We start from the raw sequence: 26,938 nt of genomic DNA, 5'->3' as shown, positions 1-26,938 counted from the left end.
TGTAGGACGGTTTCCAAAAAACAGTTTGGACAGAAAATAGTCTCCTGTTCCAAATTAATTTATACTTATAAATTGTTCAGACGACAATTGGAAAGACTCATACATGGCTCAAAGAGATGACAATTAGGGAGTTATAATCGTATTTAGTGATGTAAATTGTGCCACGAGAGATTGCTATTCGTAGCACAAACAATGGTTCACATTTATCTTATTTTACCTTCATACTTCATTCGTGCCTATATCATGTTTTGCTTTCCAAGTTGTCGTGTTCTTTTTTCCTTTTTTTTTTTGTGTGAATATCTTTATTATGCTAATATTTTTGAAGTTGATAAGTAAGTGATCATTCTCCTAAGACTTTTTGGTCGTGCCGCCCCGGCTGTGCCTGTACCCCTGCCGTGCTCTCCATGCCGGTACACAGCACATATTGGCGTCACTGATCGTCCCCATCACTGTCTTCGTGTGCTTTGATAGGGAAATAAAACCCAGAAAAATTTCTACACTTGGATGATCAAAATTAGAAGAAATGGATGTTAGATAAATAAATTAATAGTAATAGAATATTAATCCGAATCCACAATGCATTGTACTACAAAATGCTGGGACTTAAATATGATCACAGAGAGCATAGGTTAAGGACACAGAACCTCCTCCTAAATCTATCTAACAGGAGTTACCTAGAACTGTAGTCAAAACACAGAATCTGTAAGAATCTCCGTGAGCTGTACAACACTCGTGATGACAATTCAAAAGACGAATGATGCTTCAAGACGACTTGTTTAGACGTAGTCAAAGTACTTGCTGCCTGCAATTGCAGTCATCTCTTCCTGCGCTTGGGCTCCACCTGCAAAGAGTTTGGATTTTAGCACTAATTACTAACTAGAAAATATGTAGGGGTCAAAGAGAAATAATAATAATAATAACGACAACCCCCTCTCTTTTTTTTTTCCTTTGCTAATCTCCCTCTTTCTCACGTTTAGTAAGAACTCAGTGCAAATTGTCGTACTTAGATTCATCATTAAGTAAATATGAAACTGTATATCAAAGGAAGGGACAGTAATCACTTCGCCAAACCACAATGCATAAACAACCAATGCCATACGCCATTATCTGGCATTGTCAAATCTTAGTATGTATCTAAGCATTATAATCACCATAGATATTCATCTTAAAACGTATTCAACCAATATCCATTTATCAACATACTTAAATAGAGTACAGAATGTACTCTGCACATATATTAGGCCATGAGTGATTGTCAAGAGCTATATCAAGAAGCTTCAAGGGCATAGGCTGCATTTCAGAAAAGTTTCATGCCTCGTTCATTTTACTGATTTAAATTTAAAATTTAAATTTTATTACAATAAAAAACTCTCAGAAACAGTCACATCTTTTTTTTTTCTTTTTGCTACAGTAAAAAACTCACATCTCAACTCGAATCAACAAACTAAACATGCCCTTAGTGTTTTCAAAATAATTTTATTTTGAGTTGAAAATGGGAATGAGAACTTTTTAGGAATGGTGTTGAGATTGTTTCTAAAATTACACTAGGTTAATTTTCGTAGAGATTGTTTTAAATACCAAAAAGGTGAAATTGTGTCTGGGTATATTTTGAAAGACATGTACTAAGTTATAGCTTAGAAAATGAAAATCGGAAAACAACTTTTTAACAATTTTCTATTTCTTTAACAAAAACCATTTTCACTATTTCTTACTTTCGTTCTCGCTTTCAAAGGATTTGGTAACAAATGCGGTTTGAAGGCCATTTTCGTTTTCCGGCCTTAAAAAGGCCCTTTAATTCCTCTTCTAAAGATATCTTGGCCATGTAGCATCCACTTGTGAGCTAGTACAAGTTCACCAACGTACTAGCAAATTTGGAATCAGAATGCCAATTTTATGAACCATTTGAAGGAAAACAAGTAGCCCATCGGAATGTGTATAACGTCTAATTCATTGTCCTATGTGTGAAGAAGCAGATTCACTAACAGAACCAACTGTAGGCAATATTCCACCTTATCTGACAAACGAAATCAATCAAGATTTGCACCACTGTGACATATCAAGTCAACTAGCAACCATAGAACATACGCACATGCGCCAAACTAGAATTAGGAAACAAATGCAACTGAAATTGTGTGATGTACCTTGGAATCAGCTCCTGGTGATGCTGTGAATCCATTCTGGGACTTTTTAACATCATCATCAGACGAGCATTCAGAACACACAAACTGCTCCAAGTTTTTTGCTTCTTCAATAGTCATTCCCACACAAGCAGGATGGTACCTACAAGACAATTATAACGGAACTTTTTGAATAGTCATATGGGATAAATTGATCCTAGTGTAACGAGGCATCTAATTAAATTATTTTCCTTCTACCTCTAATCCCACATCGGTTATAACAAGTAACAACAACCCGACAGAAATAGTACCAACAAGCATAGATTTAAAGTAATCAATAAAGATCAAAAGTATTGAAATTAAGACTCCCCGGTAAAAATCACGGCAAGAACTAAAATTTCAAAATATAACTCATAATAAAGAGAGAGAATGATAATAGAAAATCTTTGGTAGAACTTGCACATACACAAACAGTAGCTTTCTTTATCTGAAAAAGAATAGATGGTAGATGATGCTTTCCATAGGCAAACACAAGAATAATGCCTTAGAAGCCAGGGCTGAAAAAATACCTAAGGTCCTAAACTCAAATTTACTTCACCTTTTGAAGCACCCCCACCTTTTCCCTTTGGATCCAACACTTGGCTTTACTTATACTTGATAACAAAATTTTAACTACAATGCTAAAACGCATTCACCAACTTCCATTACTGAGAAACAAAAACACACAAGAAAAAGAAAAAAAATAAGAGGGAAGGGGTTGGGGGAAACTGAATTTACCAGTCCTTGCACCCCTCACACTGCACCATGAGGTCATCCGGGTTATAAGGCATCTCACACTTGCAGTAGCTTCAAGAGAGAGAGAGAGAGAGAGATAAAGGTCAAAATCCAGCAATGCCATTAATCAAAATGAATACAAAAGCTGTAAAGTTGCCAAACTTTAGTTGCTCAATTATAAGATTATTAATATCCAACTAAACTAAGAAGCGAAGCACTACTTCTGGTACACAGAAATGGATCTACCTTAAGTTCGAGGGGGCAGCCTAAGGACTCCTTAATCTTGTTGCCCCAAATAAAAATAAAATAATAAATAATAAAAAAAAGACTTTTACAATTCTTCTCTTAGTTTGCTTCTTGAAATATTCTAATTGCAACATCTACATAGATTTTTATAAAAAATTTCAGTTACACCCCAAATTTTAGGTAGTAAACATAGTCATATTTCAAACTTATTTCTTATCCTACAAAAATTCATAATTTTTGGGACTCTGATAAGTAAACTTTATACTGTTTGACTTTGACAAACTTCAGTTTATTTGGAAGAAAAAAAAAATACAAATAGATGAAAGGTAAAAGAAATGGACAAAAAGTTATTTTTTTTTTTAAAGAAAAGATAATTACATTGTAATTTTAGAGTATAGTTCAAAATTTTGATCTACTTCATGCCTCTTAAAAAAAATCTGGCTCTGTAACTGCCCATAAATCCACTTAAACTTGAAGTTCAAATTGCGAAAGAAAACAAAAAGAAGCCATTTTGGAGCTATTTCCCTTTCTATTTTCAAACCTAAAAAAATTACAAATAATCTATGTTAAATAGTAAATTTAGTAAGTTCATATAAAAATGCATCCCAAAAACCAAAAAGCCCACATTTTTACGAACAAGAAAACCAAAAAAAAAATAAAAAAATGAACTCACACAGCGACTCGGTCAGGCGTGAAGCTCCCAGTGGCAGCTTTGTACTCAAAACGACAATAGTAGTCCTCGGCGGCGACATTCTCGAGCTTGGTGTAGTTCTTGAAGGAGTGAACGACACACTTTCCTTCAATGGTGTGTGCGCTCTGGACGTCGTAATGGTCCGACAAGAAGAGCTCTTTGGCGCCGTGGAACTGCCTCCGCCCTCCCATCGACTCCTCAGGCCGGTAGTACCACCTCACCCTCACCTTCGCGTGGTTCCTGTTGTCCGCCTCGATCTTCTCTATGCGCGCCACGTATGGGGGCTTACCCGTGTCCGATGGGCGCATCAGCACACAATCACCAGCTACCCGAACCAAAAAAAAAAAAAGGAAAAAAAATCTCATTTTGTTGTCTTGAAGTTTAGAGAGAGAGAGAGAGAGAGAGAGAGTGAGAGAGAGAGAGAGAGAGAGAGAGAGGACCTCGGACGACCTTGTTGGTGCCTTTGATGGTGTAGGAGTCCAGGTCCTTTTTGCCTGGTCTGGTTTTGGCCATGGCGGAGGGACTTTTCCTTTCGGAAGAAGACTTTCTTCTAGAGAGTAGAAGGAATGTATAAGGAACTGTGGAGCTATTTCAATGGCGATAAATCTGCTCATTCAAAAACCTAAATTTGGGTGCAGCAAGGAAAACCCTAGAACTTCGTGTACAGGAGAGAGAGAGAGAGAGAGAAAGTGAGTGACGCTTGTCATCAGTTGCAGCGACTTCACGTATATATTGGTGTTTAAACGCATCAGAGTCATTAATGCTCAATTACCGTTTATATCTCACTTTTTAGTCCTTTTTAATTTTTTAATTTTTAATTTAAATTTCTCTCTTATCAGTATGCATTGGATTTCGAATTTATCTTAAATACTACGCCTAATAGAAGCTAGCTAATATGGTTCGTGGGTTTTTTTTTTTTTTTTAATATGTTCTTTAGCTCATGATTTTTTTTTTTTTTAAATTTTGGGTTTATTTATTTCACTTATGTGAGTTTTTAATTTAAGTTGAGATGTAAATTTATATGAGAATTTTTTACAACTTCTTAGGATAATTTGAGTTTTTAATTCGAATTGAGATGTGACTTTGCGTGAGAGTTTTTTTACTGTAGTAAAAAAGCTAGATATGACTTTTTTTTAGAGTTTTTTACTGTAATAAAACTAGAATCGATGAAATAAACGGAATTTTACTGTAGTAAAATTCGAATTCTAAACTCGAATTGATGAAATAAAATAGCCTTTATTTTTTTAAACATGTAAACAAATTGTTGTTTTTTGACGAAAGATTGAAGGTGTTATTTATTATTATTATTATTTGCTAATGGATTGAAGGTGTTATTTGGATACAAGAGTTCACAACCATCTTTGGCACTTTCAAATATACAAGTATACCTGGTATTTTTTAATTTGTGTTTTCCAAAAAGAATCACTTCTTCAGTAAAGGAATTTGCAACAAAAGTCAGATTTAAACGTATTGACTTGCAATTTCATGAAAATATAAAGTTATTTATCTGAAGTGTGTGTAATTCTCCAAAAATTTTATTGCCAATATGTCCATACATATTCAGCGAAAGGAGGGGGAAAATGCCCTTTTATTCGACCTATTCGTCGTTTACCATATGTGTTCACTGATAAATTACTGTAACGCCATTAAATCTAGTGTCGTATGTTTTTGCCCGTTTCCATGTTTGCCTCTGCTGGGGCAGATTTGCGTCGTTATGCGCGTTTGCCTCAATCACGGGACTGATCGGGCATTCTAGCCATTTCACTGGTCGTTGAAGTAACTCAGCAATGAGAATAACTGATAAATAACTCAGCAATCACGGGATAGATTCAGAATGATGCTTCAGAATTATTCTCGATTTACGTATATTTTTTTATGAGAAAAAATACTGTAACGAGTCACGAATTATGATTTAAATTATGACACGAATCTTTAAACTAAACGCACACTAAGATGAGGAGACCAAAATTTTTAAAATTTTGCTCCCAAACGTTCCTAGTCTAGTAATGACAATGAATGAGAGTACATTTTTCCATCAGTCTTGTTGTAACGTTGTCAATAGTATTGGTAGTACTTTCGAAAACGACATTCTATGGAACCAAAATTTTTGACGGGATAAATTATGATAAAACAAAAATTGTCGGCTATGCAAACCGACAATTTTCCACACTTTTTTCTTTGAGAACTGTGCTTTAATCACTTTTTTTTTCCTTTTTAATTTAAGATGCGGATATGAAATTCACACGCTCAAGTCATACTTGCAACCAAGCATATTGACTTCAGAACAAAAAAGAAATTATAAACTTATTCAACGAGACGTGATTGTTGTCAAAGAATGCGCCAAGCATGTGCACTTACTCTCTTTTTTTTTTTGGCTAACTGGTTTACTGCTGGTAGTCCGGGCATCTTCTAACAAGGAAGTTACATGTCTCGAAGGACTTCTCATTCAACTCTGGAATGTCCTGATATCAAAGAATATTAATAAGCCTATTGGAAAATAATAATATTACAAAAAAGCGCCAACTACGCGTCCCAAAAACCAGCGAAATTAAACCACAATTTTCATAGCAAGGCACAAAGTCCAAAACAAACAAAAAATGGGAATCATTTGAGTCAAGAATTTGCATATCTTTCAACTACGAAAAAGCTCATTATTATTGGCTTTCTTTTCTTCTACAAATTGCCAAGGGAAAAAAAAAATTTGAAAAGAAAGAAGGCAGTTCCGGTTGTGAGTTGAAAGTAAATGAGTAGAGCAGACAAAGTAAATATAAGATCAACGGTTGATCGGAGTGTGCACCCTCTCAACAATTCCGTTTACTGCATCACGGGACATCACTAGCGTGTCATGCAGCAAAATACTGTAGACATTTAGACCCTGCAAAACATGTAAAAACAGGATAAGAAATCAACTGTCTAACAGAACTTCAAATAATGGAGCCGGTAAAATTTTGGTAATACACAATTTGTGCAGCTTACAAAAAAGTTGTAACTACAAACTATTTGGTACAAAATGGATAAACAAAGTTATTAGAGAAAGTAAGAGACTGTTATATGAACAACAGAGAAAAGATAGTTCTATCAATATTCACACACACACACACATAGAGAGAGAGAATGAGCTTAAGTTTTTGCGAATGGAAAAAAAGAAGTATGTAGAGAATAAAAGATCATGAATATATACAATATATATATATATATATATATATATATATATATATTACGAAAAAAAAGAAGGTGCAACTTACAATCGAGGGCAGCACGTTCACGTAATGTAAATTTTGTGTGGCCAACTTTAGCTTTTCACCAATAGGACTACCGTCCACCAACAGAAGCTTCTTGGTGTTCTCCATTTGACTGACATAATTCACAATGTTCTTGGTTTTATGTGTGGGGACCTCCAAGTCCTCAAAAACCAGAAGCTGTTTATTGCACAGCAGAAAAATATAAATCATAAGTGCAAAGGTTGAGACATGAAACAACGCACGTGCGAATTACAAATGTTATTTGTGACTAGCTATATACAAACACATTATAAAGGCTTCTTGTGTACGATGTTATTGTATTTATCCATCATGAAAAAAAGGTCTTTCAGATTTAGGATGTATACAAAGCCTTATATCAAGACAATGTGGACATATATGTCTCACAACTATACAGGAAAAATAAATTCCATGTCAAATCTATCTCTAAACTCGTTCTCAACAAAGAATATTGTTAAGAAATAACGTGCGTGTTTGGAACCGTTTTTTAAAACGGTTTTCACGTATTTCGAGAAGCAAAAAATGAAAATGAAAACGAAACGACATTTGTTTAGCAAATGTTTTGAAAATGAAAACGAAAACAGTGAGAATGGTTTTTGTGAAGGAATTAGAAAACAGTTGAAAGTTGTTTTCACTTTTCTGTTTTCATTTTTTAGTACTTATCAACAATAATATAATATATTAATTAATAAACACGATTTCACTTTTTTATTATACTCAAAACAATCTCTTAAAAAACCAACCAAACGCAATTTTAGAACCGGTCCCAGAATGATTCTCAAAACATTCTCATTTTTACTTTTTATTGAAAACAAAATCATTTTGAAACCAATTCCACAACCTATGCAAGTGCTGTACTTGCTAAACAAAGTCGTGACAAAATACTGTGAATTTGCTAACGATATGTACACACGAATTTCGCCAAGGTATGCAACGACAACTGTTGCAGGGCTTTATTGTTGCAAGAACTAGAATCTATTTTTCAACAAAGGGAGAATACTTGCCTTTCCCTCTGCTGCACGGGCTGTTAAAGCAATCTTCAGCCCTAGCCGTCGAACCTTCTTATTCAACTTAATAGCATGACTTCGTGGCTTAGGACCATGCATTGTAGCACCTCCTCGAAACTGTTACCCATTTGAAGGTCTATTAAGCTTCATATGATAGCATCTTAAGGACTCAATAACATCAAAACCCAACCAGTTAGATCATTTGTACCTGGGGACCACGTAATGTTCCATGCCTTGCTCTACCGGTACCCTTCTGTGGCCATGGCTTTCTCCCAGTTCCACTGACCTCGCTAATAGTTTTTGTTGAATGTGTTCCCTGCAGACCACTTGTCATCAGAAAATCTGTTTACGTTCTCACATAAACAAAGTCTCTTCAAAACCATTTTATGGTGTACTTACCGTCAATGTGCTGGAATGCAGATTAATTATAAAAACTACACCACGTGCTATTTACAAGAGAATCAAAACTTGAACCGCTATGTTGCCAGGTGATGTGGCTAATAAAAGAGAATCTTAAAATCTGCTTTTTCAATAGTTCAAGAATAGCATGTATCTTCGATATACTTTATAGCTAGGTAAAATCGCCATTACTGGATGTCATTACATGCTTAAAGCATCAACATAAATTAATCAGAACCTGCTGTCGTTTTGCAAGTTGCCATAGTACAACTCGGTGTATAATGTCCTTCCTAATAGGCACGTCAAAGACATCGCCAGCTAAAACCATGAAGCCCTTATCTTCATTATGAAAATTTGTCACCGGAATTACCATATCCTGATAAAGCCCTAAACAAAGATATCTTAAATCAATATGCGTTCAAACAAATTTTATAACCAAACACAATGAAGAGACATAAGGCCTCTTTTACACACTCAATCCATCAGTGTTAAAGATAAAAACATTTCAAAATCTATATTTATTATCCACTCGCAGTTCAAAAATGAAATCGTTTCAATTCTTCCTTATACCTATTTCTCGGTCTGCTGCCACCACGGGCTTAGCTGAAAGTAAATCAGAAGGAAATACACCTTCACTTGATTCAGGAGTCAGGACCGTTGAAAGCTTTCGATGAGAAAGGAAAGATGACCCGCCCTACAAAGGATCAAGATAATATGTGTCCGTAAACTGAAAATCTATAACTAAAACCCAAAATTGGAATGTCGGTTAGAATATCTCATTTACATTTTATTCTAAGCTAAACTTTACAGAAGACAAAATGAAGTAATATTCTACCTTCAAAATGCCTGAAGAATCTGCAGAAAGTAAGCTATCGCCAGGAACGTGGTTGTACAGATCTGTTTAAGGAAGGAAACGAGTGCCGCAAACATAGATTTATAACTATAGATATGTGTGCGCAGAAAGCCGCAAAATGAACTCAAATGTACAAATTACGAAGCAATTAATGAGCGATACTTAATAAGTACATATTGTTACCATGAGTTGTGCATAACGATGGAGAGGTAATGCTTGAGTAATAGCAGCGAGAAGATGCGGATGAAGACCCAAGAGCACGTAAGATCCTTCTGGAAATAGACAGAGCCATGTCTTAAACTAGCAGACAACCGGCAACCTTTTCTCCCAAATGCATCAATGGACGGTTAACCTGCTCATCTATAAACACACAGCATAAGTTTCCTAATACCTTTTGCCCCATCCAACTGCAGATTCCAACTGCTTTCTTCTTAAAATGAATAAATGAAAAGTACAAACCAAGTCTCCAAATCGTTCTTTTGAGTTTCTTATATGGTGGCCACTAAATCATCTAAAGAATGCAGCTTTATTAGGAAAAACATCTTATTTACCTATTGTGAAGCATGTTAGAAACGAAGATACACAACTTTTTACAGAATTATCAACTAAAGCACCAAGAAAATTGATTTCTGGTTCTGCCCACTAGATGTTCGATGATTTGCGCCAATTAAAACTAATATTATTTGATAAGAGAAAAAGGAAATGTAGCAGAAGGTTACTCGGAAAGAATAAAAACGGAACAGCAGAGTGATTGGAAGCCGAAAAAATATCAATTTATAACGTAAAAAATCATTCCTGTGTCGAAAACAAACGTCCAAAAATGACGACACGGCAGACAAAGTAAAGACGAAGTAGCTAAGAAGAAGAAGAAGAAGAAGAAGAAGAAGAAAAAGAAGTACAAGGTTTCGACGGAGATGGTGGAAATCCGGTGGCTAAATCGCTTGAACTGGCGTCGATGGTGGAACTTCCGGCGAGAGAGTGTTGAGGAGGCAGAGGCAACTGGAACCCAACGATACGAAAATGAAACCTCAGTTCCAATTTCCACTATGTTGGATCTGGGGTTTGGGCTTGGTATGAAGGCCCACTTAATTCTCCGTGGTTATTCGTGGGCTACTGGGCCTGAAGATGTGATTGCCGCTACTGGGCCTAAAGATGCGCCACTCGCTAGTGCTTGGATGTTCCACGCAGGGAGGGGGATGACAGACGGCAGATGGGGAAACTTCTCGATTTTGGAGGTTGATAGCACTTGGTTTAATAAAGAGGTGTTAACTTGGTTTTAAAATAAAAATGAGATAATTTTAAAAAAAATTTAAATTGATTTTAAAATTATGTTTGGTTAATTTTTGAAGAGATTATTTTGAATATAATAAAAAAATAAAATTGTGTTTATTAATTAATATATTATAATATTATTGATAAGCACTAAAAATAAAAATAAAAAAGTGAAAACAACTTTTAACTATTTTTTAATTTCTTCACAAAAATCATTCTCATTGTTTTCGTTTTCAAAACATTTGTTAAATAAACACCGTTTCATTTTATTTTCATTTTTTACTTCTCGAAATACATGAAAATCATTTTTAAAAACGGTTCCAAACACACAAAATGTTTTATGAAAGCGTCTTTGTAATTGGACAAAATGTAAAAGAGGAAGAAGGTTTTTATCAAAAATCATTTTAAAAAATCATTTGGCTTAAAAAGGTATGATCAAAAGAATTTTAAACAATCATTTTAAAAAAATTCATATCAATTTAGTTTTTACAAATGGACTTTGGACTTTGCTGAAATTGTTTTTATATCATTAAATCCTTCTCAAAGTCTATTATGTGTTTTCTACGATTTTAGAATGTATTGCTTTTAGGGTAAGGTGCGTGACAAATATTTTTCAAAGGTTTCCAGTAAATTTTAATTAGATTTCGACAGTAGAGCATGAAACGGCTCGTGGGGTAATGTGATTTGAACGATGAGCTAGTTCCAAAGTAAATTTTAGATGCACAAATTTTAGTCCAAACTAATTTTTAGATGCACGAATTTTGTTCATTCTTTAAAGGATGATGTGATGTTTTAAACTAATCATACTAAAAAATTAGAGTTTCAACCCCTCACAAATTCATCAAGTTTGAGTCCCATATTATTCCAAACTCGAACAAAAATACTTCAAAGCACCTTACTTCCAAACTACCCAAACAACTTGATGAGTGTACCATATCAATAAGACTATTTTAAACGGTCATTATCTAGATCAAATTCAATCTTTTACATTTTCCATTTGTTCAAGTGTAATTTAAACCTAATCTAACATTCGAGAAACGACCTTACAATATGATAGTTGTTGTAGTGTCAATCGCAAGTGTAAGATATTGCTAACAAGTAATAAAAAGTTAGTTTAAAAATATTATTCCGATGAGGATAATATATTCATTAAGTACTAAAATCGGATAATTTTAGTTTTATTTGAGTAATCGAAAAAATGACTTCTGATTTATTTTACAAAATTTAAAATTTGAAACAACAACAAATTTTAAAAATAATAAAGTAAAAAGAAAATTATTTTATAAAATGACAAGACTGATAAAACAATAATTATGAAAATGTTAGGAATCATGATTTCATCAATATTAATCGAATTTAATTTATTTACTGCGATTTTGAGATCATGCTATGTTCATGGTTGAATCCTCTTGTGTATTACGTGCTTTTAGTTATACATAAAATATACATTTTCATAAAAACTTACTATATCTCTATGTGAATTGAATTACAAAAATGTTCATTAAAATTAAAAAATTCAAAAATGACCACATAAAAAAGATAAATATATCTCCATACTATCTCAGAATTTACGGTATTATTTCAAAGCTATGTCATAAAAATCTCCCATCAGTTTCATTTTGATCCTCAATTCATTCAAAAAGTTAATCAGAAATTTCAAAGCATTATGTCTAGAAATAAATACGTCAACACAAGTATGATAATCACAATAATATTTACACAAATTAAATCCTTATAATATTATCGTGTCATCATCCCAACAAAAATTAAATTTAAAACATAATTATAATTAAACTAACACAATAAAAAAATCAAATAACATTTTCATGACAAAAAATAATGGATACCTCCCAACAGGCTCGAGGTATGCTTGAAGAGGGAAGCAGCTTAAGCTTGGAATGCAGATGAGTCCAATGTATGAATACTGTAGAGTTATGGAGTTTTATAAGCTTTAGAATTTATTTTTTATTTTTTTCTTCTTCTTCTTCCTCCAAAATTACCCTGAGAATCCAATATTTCAGACTTAGTCCGGTAAGGACTATGTGAAACCGAATTTCTATTGGCCATCAGATTCCAACAAACATTTATATATTAGGGCTAATATAAATTAAGAGTGCTTAATTAAACGTCGGGTTTTACCACGTACATAAGAGATGTCATGTAGGACATGAGAACGTATTGTTGTTAAAGCAATATGCTTATACATATTTATTAAGTATATATATATATATATATATATATAGACTCTTCAGAGAAGCGCGGGAGAGATATCCATAGGAAATGGATTTCCCAAAACATTGTCCATGTAGTAGTGATGAGGATGCGTTGCGTCCATCACAACAAACTGCATATCTTCGGAAGGCTTCCAGTGCCTCTTCCTTTGGTTGATGAACCAGTTGTTTATTTGCTTCTGATCCAGTCCCGTTGATTCTGCCAATGCCAGCTTCTGTGACTCCTGTTTGATCACAATAGCCCATTTGACATCAACTAGTAATCAACAAGTACTAGTAGTAACTAATTTGATGAGATCAGTACGGAAAAAAAAAACTAATTTGATATGATTTTATTCTTCTAATCTAAGATTTTCTTCGAACTAGCTAGTATATAATCAGCGCTAGTAAAATAACCAATCAAACATCGACTAGTATGACCAACAAGTACTGATTTTATCACGTCTACTATCCAAGAAAATGTTTACAAATACAAGTCAAATATTGCATAGAACAAGAATTGCTGGGTTGGTTGGGCGCTTGTTCACCTCGCACGAAGTTTTTTAATAATAAAACATCTAAAAAAGACAATAAAGGTTCAATCTATTTATGTATGTTTCGATAAGATACATATATATATATATATATATACCCCAACTAGTTGGGATTAAGGCTTGTTGTTATTGTATATATTTATGTATGTATGTTTGCATTACCGAGGGATAAGGCCATTTGTAATGTCTGCTCCACCAATCAAGCAGCTGCTGCCTGGCTTCCTTAGGGAGTTTCCCTTTCTTCCTCTTCTTCATGAACTCTTGCTTCAGGCTGCCCAAGTACCCACTGTACTTGCGCAGGAGCTGGCCTTTTAGTTCCCGGTCTTCAGCTTGCGGATCTATGAGGCTGTTGTTCACGTCAACCTCTTCTTCCGACGAACCATTCCGATCAACAGCCTCACCACAACCTGAATAACAAGCATATTTTAGGGGTTAAATCGGAAGAAAGAACAGGCTCTTTAAACACTAAAATGTTGCACAAACTAGTAGTGTGCCGCGTATATATGTTTAGAACCCTTGGCAATAGCAATTACATGACATTTCCATTGCTTCAAACTTCTCAAAAAAATGCGTAAATTTCCTTTGAATAATGTGCGCGAAGAGAAAGCATTCGTGTTCATTCAATCTCACACCAACAATATCAAAGCATGAAAGTCCTCATTAATCTTCAACTTGATAACATTGTTCACATTATTTTCTCCAAAGAAACTATACTTGTACAGGAAAAACATTTATTCAAACGTGTTATTTAGACTAGTCAATTCCTAATCGGGCTATATAGGAATTGACTTGTCTAATTTAGTGTCTGCTCCACATACAAAGATAAATATCTAAGTCTGCATATACATTGGATGAAATTGCTTGATGAATTTTTACATGGTTAAAATTAGGGTGAATTGTGTCGTTGACAAAGACCGTTTCTTTTGGTTTATTTAAGGGCCACCCATTCTAGTTCAAAAGATGTAGTGTATGTCTTTCGCCAAACTCCACAAAGATGATAAATATTTTACTTTCCACATAAATCAAGTTGTGGACATATTACTTTCTTCCATCTTCTCATCAAGAGTCAAAATGTATTATATGCTTCTAATGATGATATTAAAAAAATATAAGTCTTAATGATCAGGGAATTATGGCAAGCAAAAAAGATAAAAAGATAAGACTGTTAAGCCAACGCCAACATAGAGAGAAAAAATGTCAGAAATATGAAATAACCAAATTCAATTCACTTTGACAAAACAACAGAACTAGAGAGAAAATTGAACAAAGATAAATATTAAACACCCCCGGAATAGAAGGTGATGGGAAGGTTTTTTTTTTTTTTTTTTTAAGGAAGGAAAGCATCTTATAGCCAATGAAAATGAATGACTCGATAACTACAATCCAAAACATATAAACTACGATCCAAAATATATAAACTACAATCCAAAACATATAAATTTTGAAGAAACAAAGTAATATCTTTAAGCCATTTCATTAAGAACATACCACTTCAGTTCCCCTTCATCTCGACAGCATGCTTGCCATTTAAAAAAATAATAATAATAGTAATAAAAGATTTTCTACAGCCCAAAAAGTAAGACATAAAATATATACTTCGCCGTTGATAATTATAGGTTGTCATCAAAGCTTCACATTAACAAGCGATAAAGTACGTAATTACATGACACCAATTAAACAACCAGTGTAGATTCATAAAATTAGGTTTACTCAAAAACACATTTCCTCACTACAGCAGCACTGCAAGAGATTATATAACTAACTCTATCAAGCTACTAAACACACACCATCAGATAGAGTGTTTCACTAACGGCCTCCCATTAACCATGCAAATAAACTAGCATCTATACAAATAAACACACAAGTAAACACAATTATCTACTAAAGTCATAAATACACTAATTACAAAGACGTGAAAATCGGTTCTACAAAGTACAAATATACTAAAACATGTTTTAAGTACACAACATGATGTGACAAAGAATGGCAAGACAGTTTTTCCGTCCTCAAACAAAGGTAGAAGCAATTCCAAGCTAGTAGAATCTGATCCATTAGTAGGGAAAAAAAAAAAATACACCATACAATTCCATTACCACGAAAACTTCATCATTTACAGAACATATATAAGAACGTATGTTACACATAAATACATATATAGTTTATTTCTTTATTTATATGTTTTAAATGGGTGATCCCAATCTCCTTCAAAACATACCCTATTAATTATTTCCATCTGAATGGCTTCCGATCAGTGTCACTTGTCTACATTGGATAACTTTTGCAATGAGAGAGTTATAATAATATTAATTCATTAAGCAACTGACTTTTTGGTGCAAAACTCGTGCTCTAAATAGTCAAGATATAGAGTTTAAAAGTGGATTTGTTCAAAAAAGTCCAAAGAAGCGCAAACAGTTGAGAGTAGGGATTGAGTTTTGGTTCAAATATGTCCAAGTTACTGTCAACAGACCAAGAAAAATTCTTTGACTTAAGTATACAAAAACCATAATCATCCAAGTATATATATATTTACCATTAATAGAATCTTATTCACCTTCCCCATAAGGACAGAGAGCTTAAAGACTTGCATATATATATATATATATATAGTACAAAACAAAAGCAAGTGTGTGTTAAAGAGCATGGAAATCGGAAAGCGCCAAGAATTTTTGGGAAATGAACAAATCCACTTTTAATGCAGACATCCAGAAAACCATAACAGCGAGAGATGAAGCTGACCAACTATATACATCTCTAAATAAAATGCCTGGCAGCAAGAACAATTAGCGTCACATTTGAATCACTACTATTCAAACCCAAACATACTTCTACAAAAATATACAAGCAAAGAGAAAACAAGAAAAGTACAAAAAACGAAAGCAACTAACAAGGATAGAACAAGAAATAGGAAAAAAAAAACAAAAACAACACAAAACAAAAAAAAAAACCTGCTTCGGGAAACAAGCCATTATTTCATGGATATATAATTTTTAATTGAACCCATCACAACCATGCTTCTTGGAAACATACACATGCATGGGGGGCTAGTTAGCCCGGAGTACTATAATATTATTATATAATAAATAAATATATATATATATAATAGTTACAACACAAAATCATGATCAATCAGGTAAAAAAACAACTGAGAACAGTTGAAATCAGGTCAAACCATTTATGCAAATTCATTAATACCAGAATCCGACGAGGAAAGCGTGAGAGTTTTGAATTGACACTCAATACTCTGGAGAAAAAGCATGGCCTCTTTGAAGGGTTTGGAGAGCTCTTGCTCGTACTTTGTCAGCATCTCACAATAAGCCTCCATGAACTGATCCAACGCCGGATCTTCCCCTAGACTCCCTGTGCTGACGTGGCCCATTGCCGCCGCCGCCGTCGCGCACGCCTCTTCCAGTCTCGCCACCACCTCCACCGGTGCTCCCACCTGCATACACTCACGCACACACACGCACACACACACACACACAAACATATAATATTATTATTTTTAGGCTTACATAAGTATATTATATATTACCACTAGTTGCTTTCAACCCTAGTTCTTTGACAAGCTGAAGAACTTTAGTGTTATTTTGTGGATGAATTCACAGATCCAAACATCTCAAGGGCAAAAGAAAAAAAAATACTCTAGTGTAATTTTGTCTTTGTAGATTTTTTTTCACCTTTTGGCAATTGACATAGGCGGCCAAGAGACGGTGGTAGTGAGGATGAGCCATGATCTTGGCCTTGAATGAGGAGATATTGTTGCAGTCGTTGTTCTGACCGGCCATGAAGTAAGTAGACCCGGCAGTTGCTGAAGTGTTGTTGTTGTTGTGGTCAAGCATAATATTGAAAGAAGAAGAAGAACCGCTAGTATTAGAACTGTGGCGATTTTGATGATTAATGTTGGTGGGAGCTGGAAGAGGAAAAGGAAGAAATAATGGAGCGATATTGTTTGTGTCTGCATTAGCGTTAGGATTATTTGGATTAATAGGATGATGATTGTGATGTTGTTGTTGTTGTTGTTGCTGCTGATGATGATGATGATGATGATGATGAGCATGATGAGAATGATGGGAAGTCATTAGAGGCATCATCATCATTGGACATAGTCCATTACTGTTTTCTCCAAAAGCCATCATGCAGGAAGTGCCATTAGAACCACCTTCCATTATCTCTCCCTCTATCTTCTCTCTCTCTCTCTCTCTCTTGATCCTTAAACTTACCTAAGTTTTCACTATGGAAACAGCTCTCACTTTCTCACTGCCTAGACAAAATCTTTATGATCTAAAGATGGGAGTGCTCTCCCGGGTTTTAAGCTACACAAGTTCCAGGCTTTTTCACAGGAAAGAGATGCATCATATGTTCCTAAACAGTGATACTGCTAGTAATCACTGGTCAGTTTTTTTAAGTAGAAAGCAACAACAACAAACAATATTTCACTGTTTTTCCTTTTTTTTTTCTATCCTTTCTAACTTGTTTCTTTTCTTGGCTGGTAAATCTTGCAGGAAAAAACCACTCAGATATAAGCGTGTGGTATTTATGACTAATTAAAAACGGAGATCTTAGATGGGGGAAAACAAAAGGGGCCAAAGTGGGTTGTTCGTGTAAATGGTGAAGAGGAAGAACCCTGGTACTGAAAAAGCTTTTACCTTCCCGATGTAAACTCTCTCCCTCTTTTCTTGCACTGCAACTGAGGCACTGCCATTACTGGCAAAGAATAAGAGAGATAAAATATTTTAGAAGAGGAGAGAGAGAGAGATATGAACGATCAAATCGAGGAGGAGAAGAGAGGCCAGGGCGTCACCCTACTAGTTAGTGATATTAGAGAGGTTTTTGGGGCACGGAATCACCTTCACTACTACGATATCTTTCTCTCTCCTCTTTCTCTCTCCTCTTTCTCTCTCTATACACTGTGGCCTGGCTTTCTTGTTACTGCTGGGGCTTGAGAGCAATCTGTCCACTCATTTGATATTCCCACTTTTATTATTGTCTTCTTTGATTTTGATCCCTCTTCTCTCCATTCCCGAACCCCAAAACTCCAAATGTGCCTCTATATACGTCCCCCAGTGAGGAAGGTTTAATTTACTTTTTTATTTAATTAATCCACCAAATTGTTTGTTCCTTGTTTCTGCTGCCTAATAATTGTAAAACGATGCCAGTTACCCAAGAATCTGCCACTTTGGTTCCTTGTTGATCATTATAACTTGGCGAGGAAAAAATTCAGAAATACCGCAGAAAATAGTTTAAAATATTACTTATTTTTTATTAAAAAATAAACCATTATTATTTTAATATTGTTAAATCAATAATTACCATTTAATTAATAAAAATAAAACAAAAACTATTATAACATTAAATTATTTAAAACAATATAAATATTAAAGTCTCGTTAATTTTATTAATTTAAATTTAAAATTTGAGTTTTGTTATAGTATAAAATTTTTAAAAATAATTATATCTAATTTTTTTATTATATTAAAAAATTTAATTTTAAACATGCACATTTTATTTATGAGTCATGTATTTTTCTCATAAATATATATATGTAATAGGATAGGTTATGAAAAAGAAATTGTTTCTTTTTATTTTAAGATTGTAATAATTATATTATATATTTTGGATTATATCATTTTACCTCTTCATATATATTTTAAATTTTATGCCCGATTTTTATTTTTTCTTGGTTAATAGTCAATTTTCAATCTTAAAATCCATAAATCTTTTAAATAAAATAGAAATAAGAATAAGAAAAAAAACTAAAAATCCAAAAATGTGAATGTTCTTTAAGTCATTTCTATATTTTTTTTATATTAAAGGTCTTTTTTATAGTTAAATAAACTTTTGATAAAAGAAATGATATATTTAGTATGAATTTGAAATGTGAAAACTATACCTTTTACATTTTTAAAATACATTAATGTAAATATGAAAATATCCAAAAAAATCATTACATGATATAGCTTTCAAGCTAAAATTGTAATAGATTAAAATAATCTAAATAACATAAGTTTGATAAATCTATGACAGTTAAAAATTTTGCTTTAGCTATTACTAATATTTTTTTCATATTCTATTCTATCATAAAATAGATGAGTTTTTGCTTAAGGAATAATAGCTGCCCTTTTAAATAATAGTTTTTGTTTGGAACCTCGCCTGTTTTTTTTTTTCTGAAAATTTGGAACCTCACTTTTAAAACAACTTAATAGGTTAAAATTTTTTTTAAGATCTCGTTCATTTTATCGATTTGAGTTTTCAGTTTTAAATTTTTACAGTTAAAAGTTCTCATAAAATGTTCTTTTTTTGCTACAGTTAAAAGCTCTCAGAAAATGTCACATCTTAGCTCAAATTAAAAACTCGAATTCACAAAACGAATGAGACCTAAATAATTTTCTTACAGTGAGCAATAAAAATATTACAATGAATCATGATTAGTCTATTTGTGTCATAATTTTAATCATGATTCGTAGATTACTACAGTATTTTCTCTCATAAAAATATACATAAATAAAAAATAATTATAAATCATAATCTTAAATCTATGAAACAAACGTAAAAAAGTTTCCGTCTTGCTGAAACTCAAATACAAGTTTCAAGCTCTCCTGAAGATAAAACTCCTCTGAAGATGATCTAAACGACTTCTTTTAGACTAAAATATGAAAAACAACGTCGAGTAAACTCTGAGCCCATTTTGTTCGTTGATTCAAATTTTTAATTCGAATTAAGATGTAATTTTATGTGAGAATTTTTTATTGTAACAAAAAAGTTAAATATAATTGTGTATGAGAGTTTCTTACTATAACAAAACTCAAATTTTAAACTCAAATTGATAAAATATACGTACTTCTATAAACAAACTCATTGGCCTCGTTCACTTTTCTGATTCGAGTTTAGAATTCGAGTTAAGATGTGATTTTATGTGAAAACTTTTTATTGTAATAAAAAAGTTAAATGTGATTATTTATGATAATTTTTTACTATAAAAAAATTTAAATTCTAAATTCGAATCAGCAAAGTGAACGGGGGCCATAATATGTTTAGAGGCATGTTAAGCACTACAAAAAATAGGCGGTATTTCTGTGTGCACCATTACAGAATCTATCTGTTATTAATGCGCCATATGATAATATTGTTCTATGTTTATGCACTGAAGATGATATTACAGGCTGAAAATTTGTGTAATAATTTGGGCACCCCGGACCCGTTGTTGTCTGTGTTGCGCCAAACCAAGTGAGAGTTTATACTGACAAAAATCTCAACCCATATCATTATTAGTCACAGTCATAGCATCTAATCTGTAATTATTTACCACGGAGAAAAGTGGAGGGTTTCTCAGCTTAAAAAAGCTGATAAAGTTAGTGGGACAGTCCGAATGTCTCTTCCTCATCTCTCTCTAGTCTCTATATATCTATAGGTTTCATTTTTTTCTCTCATTCTCTCTCTCATCAAAGATGAAAGGCCGAAAAAGCTAGCTATCTCTATACACATTGTATCGTGTGAGAAACCGTAGAGACAGCGATATAATCCACGGTAAACAAATCGTATTTTATGTGTGTTAATCTGTTCATTTAACCGATTTAAATTTTTAATTTTAAGTTTTAACAGTAAAAAAACTTTCAGAAAATATCACATTTAATTTTTTTTATTATAATAAAAAATTTTTAGAAAATATCACATCTCAATTTAAATTAAAAACTCAAATTTATAAAGTGAACGAGGCCACATATAACTGTTACAACCAGACAAATATTAGCATTATTTTTTTTTAATTTTTTATTACGTTTTATATTTATTATTTGACATATAAATTTTATTAATATAATATATTATCACTTAAACAAAATAAGATAATAAAATTCATGTGTTAAATTATAAATGTAAAAAATAATAAAAAAATATTTGAAGAAGTGATGTTCATAATAAATAAAATAGTAAATACATAGAATAATAAAGAAGGTCACAGAAAAAATAATATTAGTATTTCATATATATACACACACCACCAATTAAAGCACGTCTAAATATGATTTATTTCCTTTTTTGTAGTTTTCTCTTTTAATATAAAATTTGTGTAGTTTTATGATTTGAGTTGATATATGATTTTATATAAGAATTTTTTATTATAATAAAAAAGTTAGATGCGACTGTTTTTAAGAGTTTTTTACTGTAACAAAACTTAAATTCTAAACTCAAATAGGTAAAATAAACGGATGATATATTTTTTCAGGCGAAATAGTGTACTGAAGCTTCATGTGTACGCAAAATTTACATTATTTTTAGTCGTCTTAACTGGTTAATTTTAGCAAAAACCAAAAAGAAAAAGAGAATTTTTTTATTTTTTTGCTTGAAGATGTATAATTTATGGTTCAAGTTAAATGACAAAATATTCGATTAAATCTTTCAACAATAAACTCTACTCACAGCGAGAAATTAGCTTTGTGGGGGCTATTAATCTTTTTAGAAAATTTCATTTTAATACCCTATGTTATATTTAAATATGAGTTTAGTATCTTTACTTTTAATAATTTCATGTTGAAACCTCGATCTTTTAGGAAATATTCTTTTGTTACCCAAGAAAATTTTTTAGGATACATTTACTCTTATTGTTAAATACAAAAAAAAAAGCTTTTTAAAATATCTTAGACTTACAACTAAAGACGTAATCTTCATTTTACCCAAACATAAAGTGAAACTCTTGAATCTTGATTGTAAGTTTAAGATTTTTTTTAAAAGGTTTTTTATACATTTAACATTAAGGGTTTTAAAATATCTTAGTCGTGCAACTAGAAACTTAGGCATCGTTCATTTCACCGATTCGAGTTTTCAGTTTTAGGTTTTTACAGTAAAAAACTCTCAAAAAATATCACATCTAACTTTTTCTGCTACAATGAAAAACTCTAAAAAAATGTCACATCTCAACTCGAATTGAAAACTCAAATTCGCGAAGTGGACGAGGCCTTAATCTTCATTTTACCCTAAACATAAGGTGAAACTCTTGATTGCGAAGTTTAAGATTTTTTTAAAAAAGCTTTTTTATATAGTTAATAATAAGAGTAATTTTATCTTTTTGTATATCAAAAAACTGTCCTGAGACACTAAAAAAAGATTTTCTAAAAGATTGAGATAACAACATGAAATTATTAAAACAGAAGGTAGTAAACTCATATTTTAATATAACACATGTACCAAAATAAAATTTTTCTTAATCTTTTTTATATCCGTTTAGTTCGTTGATTTGAATTTTTAATTTGAGTTGAGATGTGACTTTATATGAGGTTTTCTACTGTATTAAAAAAGTTATATGTGATTGTTTCTTATAATTTTTTACTATAACAAAATTTAAATTTTAAACTCGAATCGGTGAAGTAAACGGACATGTGTTTGTCCTTTTGCGTTATGTAGATGCTTTTGGTGTCTCTGTGTTTAATTTACAACAATTTTTAGCTTACTATAAAGGACAAGAAAAGTGTTATTTATCACAATTAGTGAAACAATTTCTATATATAATAATAGAAAAATAACTACTACTTACAGTGGCGTAACAGTTTCTTTCTACGTGACAGTTAATTTCTTTAGAAAATCAATTTTTTCTTTCGTATGCTTTTGGGTTGGTAATCCCTTTGAATTAAAAAAAAAAAAAAAAAAAAACCTACTGAGAGACATGATTGGGACATCTCATGGCGCAAGGTATCGCGTCTGTATAGTATACGTAGAATTTTATATGTAGCGATACGAGAGAAGTAATTGGTTATGGTAGCTACGTATTAAATGAATCACCTGTTTCGTATGTCAGTCATGTAGACATTTGAACTGCTGGATCTATAGACCATGATCAGTGGTGAGGATTTTTGTCGTATTCTAGCTAGCACAATGACAAATTTGTCTTACAATAATGGCAAAAGGGAAATGGCCGTTATAATGTCGTAAATGATCAAGGCATGTTTTTAAACACGTAGAAAAATTTATTGGGGTTCTTTTTTTTTTTTTTTGACCTTTTCATTTCCAAAGGGACGAGTAAAAGAGAGACTTGAGTACTTTGGAATTTTCTTTATATTTGGTAATGGTTAGAGCTTGGCAGTTAGTACAGTTTTGAATAGTTCCGTGGGATTTCTAGCCTTTGTTCTGAATTAGCTGAGCTGTAAGTTTTTGGAATTTTCAGGTAGATCTGTAAACTTCAAAAAAAAAAAAAAAAAAAAAAAAAAATTTTAAAAAAAAAAACAAAAAAATTTTTTTAAAAAAAAAAAAATTTTCGGGAAATGGCCGTTATAATGTCGTAAATGATCAAGGCATGTTTTTAAACACGTAGAAAAATTTATTGGGGTTCTTTTTTTTTTTTTTGACCTTTTCATTTCCAAAGGGACGAGTAAAAGAGAGACTTGAGTACTTTGGAATTTTCTTTATATTTGGTAATGGTTAGAGCTTGGCAGTTAGTACAGTTTTGAATAGTTCCGTGGGATTTCTAGCCTTTGTTCTGAATTAGCTGAGCTGTAAGTTTTTGGAATTTTCAGGTAGATCTGTAAACTTCAAAAAAAAAAAAAAAAAACAGTAAAAAATTTTAAAAAATAATCACATATAATTTTTTTACAACAATAAAAATTTTCACATAAAATTATATCTTAATTTAAATTAAAATTTTAAATCAATAAACTAAACATATTCTCGTATTAGTGTTGCACTCTCAAAAATAAATAAAAATAAAAATTTAAGCAAAACTCAATTTTGCGAGCCTCAGAATAATATGAAAAGCCTACATCAGTCATCAGAAGCTACATTGAAGTTAAATTCTTTTTTTGGCTGAACAACTTTGAAGTTAAAGTTTTTGGCCTCGTTCATTTCATAAATTTGAGTTTTCAATTTAAATTGAGATGTAACATTTTTTAATAATTTTTTACTGTAGTAAAAAAAAAAAATTAAATGTGACATCTTCTGAGAACTTTTTACTGTAAAAATCTAGAATTAAAAACTCGAATCGATGAAAGCATTTTCTGAGAGCTTTTGATAAATATACCCTCTCAAAATTTGAGTTTTATAAAGTTCAGAGGACGTTTAGTTGATAGATTTAGAATCATGATTCATAATTATTTTTAATTTATGTGTGATTTTTATGAGAGAAAATATTATAGTAAGTCAGAACCATGATTCAAACTATGACACGAATTCTTGAACCAAATGCACTCTTAAGGTTTGGTTTGGTTCGTAAATTTGAGTTTAAAATTTTGAGATGAGATGTGATCTTTTTTAAAAAAAATTTAATTGTAATAAAAAAATTTAGATGTGATATTTTTTAAGAGTTTTTAACTGTAAAAATATAAATTAAAAACTCAAATTAATGAAATGAACGAGACCTAAAATACTCAAATCCTATATTACTAGTAGATTAGTAGATCTCCTGCAAATTTAATATTTTTTTGCTTAAATCCGACGAATTTAATATATATAGAGAGATAGTCATTTATAAACTCAAATTTACTTTGGAACTTGGCACAATTGAACTATAGGATTGTTTGAGAACTGATTAAATCAATGGGCCCCTCGTATTATTTGTTTATTACATGCCATTTCATCTGACCGGAAAACTTTCTTAGGAGAAAAAAAAACATTTTTCCTTTCTTTTTGTTCCTTAATTTTGGACGTTTTGAGGAATTAAGAAGGGAATAGTTTCGGAGTATTAAGAAATAAGGACATCTCAGAACTTGGGTCATCTCAGAGATGTGGGTTAGGGTTTCAAGGTTAAAGGGCAGAGCAGTATATATCTAGGTTTAGGGTTTGAAGTTAAAGAGGAGAGAGAGGAGAGAGAGAAACGAGGAGAGGAGAGAGAGAAGAGAGAGAAAGAAATGAAGGTGTCCAGAACATATAGTACACGAATCCGTCATAACAGTGTAAGAATAAGAAGCAAAAGGAAAAATACTGTAGAGAGTGGTGTAGAAGGTTGAAGGATTCGTACCTTGATTTGAATCATAATTTATGATTTGTTACAGTATTTTTTTTTACAAAATATACACATAAATTGAAAATAATTTTAATTTTATGATTCTAATCCACGAACCAAACGTCAATTTTTTTTTTATCTATTCTCTCATAATTTGATACTTCGGGATGTAAAAATCATAGTCAGTAAAAAATTAGTTCAGACTCTTTTTATATTCTGTGATATCTAAGATTACTTATTATAATTAAAAGGATTAGGGGATATGAAAGCCTCGTTTATTTTACCGATTTGAGTTTTATTATAGTAAAAATCTTTTAAAAACAGTCATATTTAATTTTTTTGTTACAATAAAAATTTTTCATATAAAATTACATATCAATTTAAATCAACGAACTAAACAGACTTAAAATGCACCACCAAATCTTTTTTTGAGTAGAAAAAATAAAAGAAGCAAAGGAAAAGCAAAAAAGAAAAGAAAGCAAAAATTAAAGTAGTGAGATGAGAGACGTCACTGGTGAGTAGTAGTAGTAGAAGTAGTGTGTGAATTTGGTGGGTGGAGGCTAGGGCTGTTTAGACTGCTTTAGAGGGACAGAAACGCTAAAAGCTCGACTTGCAACCAAAGCTTTTTCTGATTCACTTTACGTCTACGTCTATCTACAGTTGCACATTGAGATAATAGAAGCCAAGGAAAAAAAAACACACAAAAAAAAAAAAGGAGAACCAGTCTAAAATAGGTTAGCATGACATAGACATGAACCATCAGATTATATTAAGATCGCATCAAATCTAGGTGTATATTTATGTATGGATTTTACTATAGTACAAACTACTAATTTTAGTTTTATTATAATGTTTTTTCTCATAAAAAATTTAAATTTATAAAGTTATAGGGTGTTTAGTTCGCTGATTTGAATTTTTAATTCTAGTTGAAATGTAACTTTATGTGAGAATTTTTTAATTAGATGTGACTGTTTCTGATTACTTTTTACTGTAACAAAACTTAAATTTTAAACTCAAATCGGTAAAATAAACAAAACCGTAATAAAAAATCTTGACCTGAATTCATAATCAAACGGGTCCTACATTTGTTGTAAAATATTTTTCAATTCCGCGAGTCGTGCCATGCTACTCAAATGAGCTCCATTACTTTGCGAGTGACGGGCTGAATAAAATTCCTCATACCTGTTTCATAGGTTTAAATAAAAAGATTTCAGTACAAACCTTTGAATAAAAATGTCACAAGTTAACAAAAGAATTTCAATTCAATAGAAATAGTTACTAATGTACTATTTTTTTTTCAAGAGAATATATTCCACATCAATGGAATAGAAGCACTGTAATTCTAACTTAGTCCATAAATTACAGAAAACTGTGATCTCCGAAGATAACTAGTTCTAACAATAAAATCAAATGAAACACTTAGGTCCCGTTTATTTTACTGATTTAAATTTTTAGTTTTAAGTTTTTACAGTAAAAAACTCTCAGAAAATATCACATCTAACTTTTTCTGTTACAGTGAAAAACTCTTAAAAAATATCACATCTCAACTCGAATCTGTAAAGTGAACGAGCCTTAAAATTAAAAAACATGTATCAAGTTTTGAAATGTACGCTAACAATTGAGCATGCATAT

At 32.0% G+C, this 26,938-nt stretch overlaps 3 protein-coding genes across 5 annotated transcripts; all 3 read right to left on the bottom strand.

Moving 5' to 3' along the window:
• Window positions 1–467: 467 nt before the first annotated feature.
• Window positions 468–4,518, bottom strand: LOC21397306 (chromatin remodeling protein EBS). 2 transcript variants are annotated; one of them, XR_002902438.1, is made up of 6 exons: window positions 4,269–4,518; window positions 3,811–4,153; window positions 2,895–2,963; window positions 2,142–2,280; window positions 675–841; window positions 468–494 (listed from the first exon to the last, which is right to left on the bottom strand). XR_002902438.1 is itself a non-coding variant. In XM_024167427.1 (5 exons), exons 1-5 carry the CDS (start codon window positions 4,339–4,341, stop codon window positions 815–817), a joined length of 651 nt encoding a protein of 216 aa, XP_024023195.1. In that variant the 5' UTR covers window positions 4,342–4,518; the 3' UTR covers window positions 566–814. The 2 variants fall into 2 exon arrangements, 1 of the variants encoding a protein (XP_024023195.1); XM_024167427.1 differs by lacking the exon at window positions 468–494 and having other exon boundaries at window positions 566–841.
• Window positions 4,519–6,043: 1,525 nt separating this feature from the next.
• Window positions 6,044–10,342, bottom strand: LOC21397305 (50S ribosomal protein L4). 2 transcript variants are annotated; one of them, XM_024167424.1, is made up of 9 exons: window positions 10,247–10,342; window positions 9,531–9,707; window positions 9,330–9,391; window positions 9,065–9,188; window positions 8,733–8,881; window positions 8,304–8,411; window positions 8,093–8,212; window positions 7,074–7,247; window positions 6,044–6,703 (listed from the first exon to the last, which is right to left on the bottom strand). In XM_024167424.1, the coding sequence occupies exons 2-9, from the start codon at window positions 9,637–9,639 to the stop codon at window positions 6,602–6,604; spliced, it is 948 nt and encodes a 315-aa protein (XP_024023192.1). In that variant the 5' UTR covers window positions 9,640–9,707; window positions 10,247–10,342; the 3' UTR covers window positions 6,044–6,601. The 2 variants fall into 2 exon arrangements, with proteins under 2 accessions (XP_024023192.1, XP_024023193.1); XM_024167425.1 differs by having other exon boundaries at window positions 9,531–9,699.
• A 2,378-nt stretch (window positions 10,343–12,720) lies between these two features.
• LOC21397303 (homeobox protein SHOOT MERISTEMLESS) lies at window positions 12,721–18,176 on the bottom strand. The gene is made up of 4 exons (XM_010100853.2): window positions 17,061–18,176; window positions 16,576–16,822; window positions 13,546–13,790; window positions 12,721–13,074 (listed from the first exon to the last, which is right to left on the bottom strand). The coding sequence occupies exons 1-4, from the start codon at window positions 17,547–17,549 to the stop codon at window positions 12,868–12,870; spliced, it is 1,188 nt and encodes a 395-aa protein (XP_010099155.1). The 5' UTR covers window positions 17,550–18,176; the 3' UTR covers window positions 12,721–12,867.
• Window positions 18,177–26,938: the final 8,762 nt, after the last annotated feature.

This window comes from Morus notabilis, unplaced genomic scaffold (genome assembly GCF_000414095.1).
Source record: "Morus notabilis unplaced genomic scaffold, ASM41409v2 Scaffold1292, whole genome shotgun sequence".
NCBI lineage: Eukaryota > Viridiplantae > Streptophyta > Magnoliopsida > Rosales > Moraceae > Morus > Morus notabilis.
Note: the sequence above shows the minus strand (reverse complement) of the source record. Positions and strands in the feature narration are given on the sequence as shown.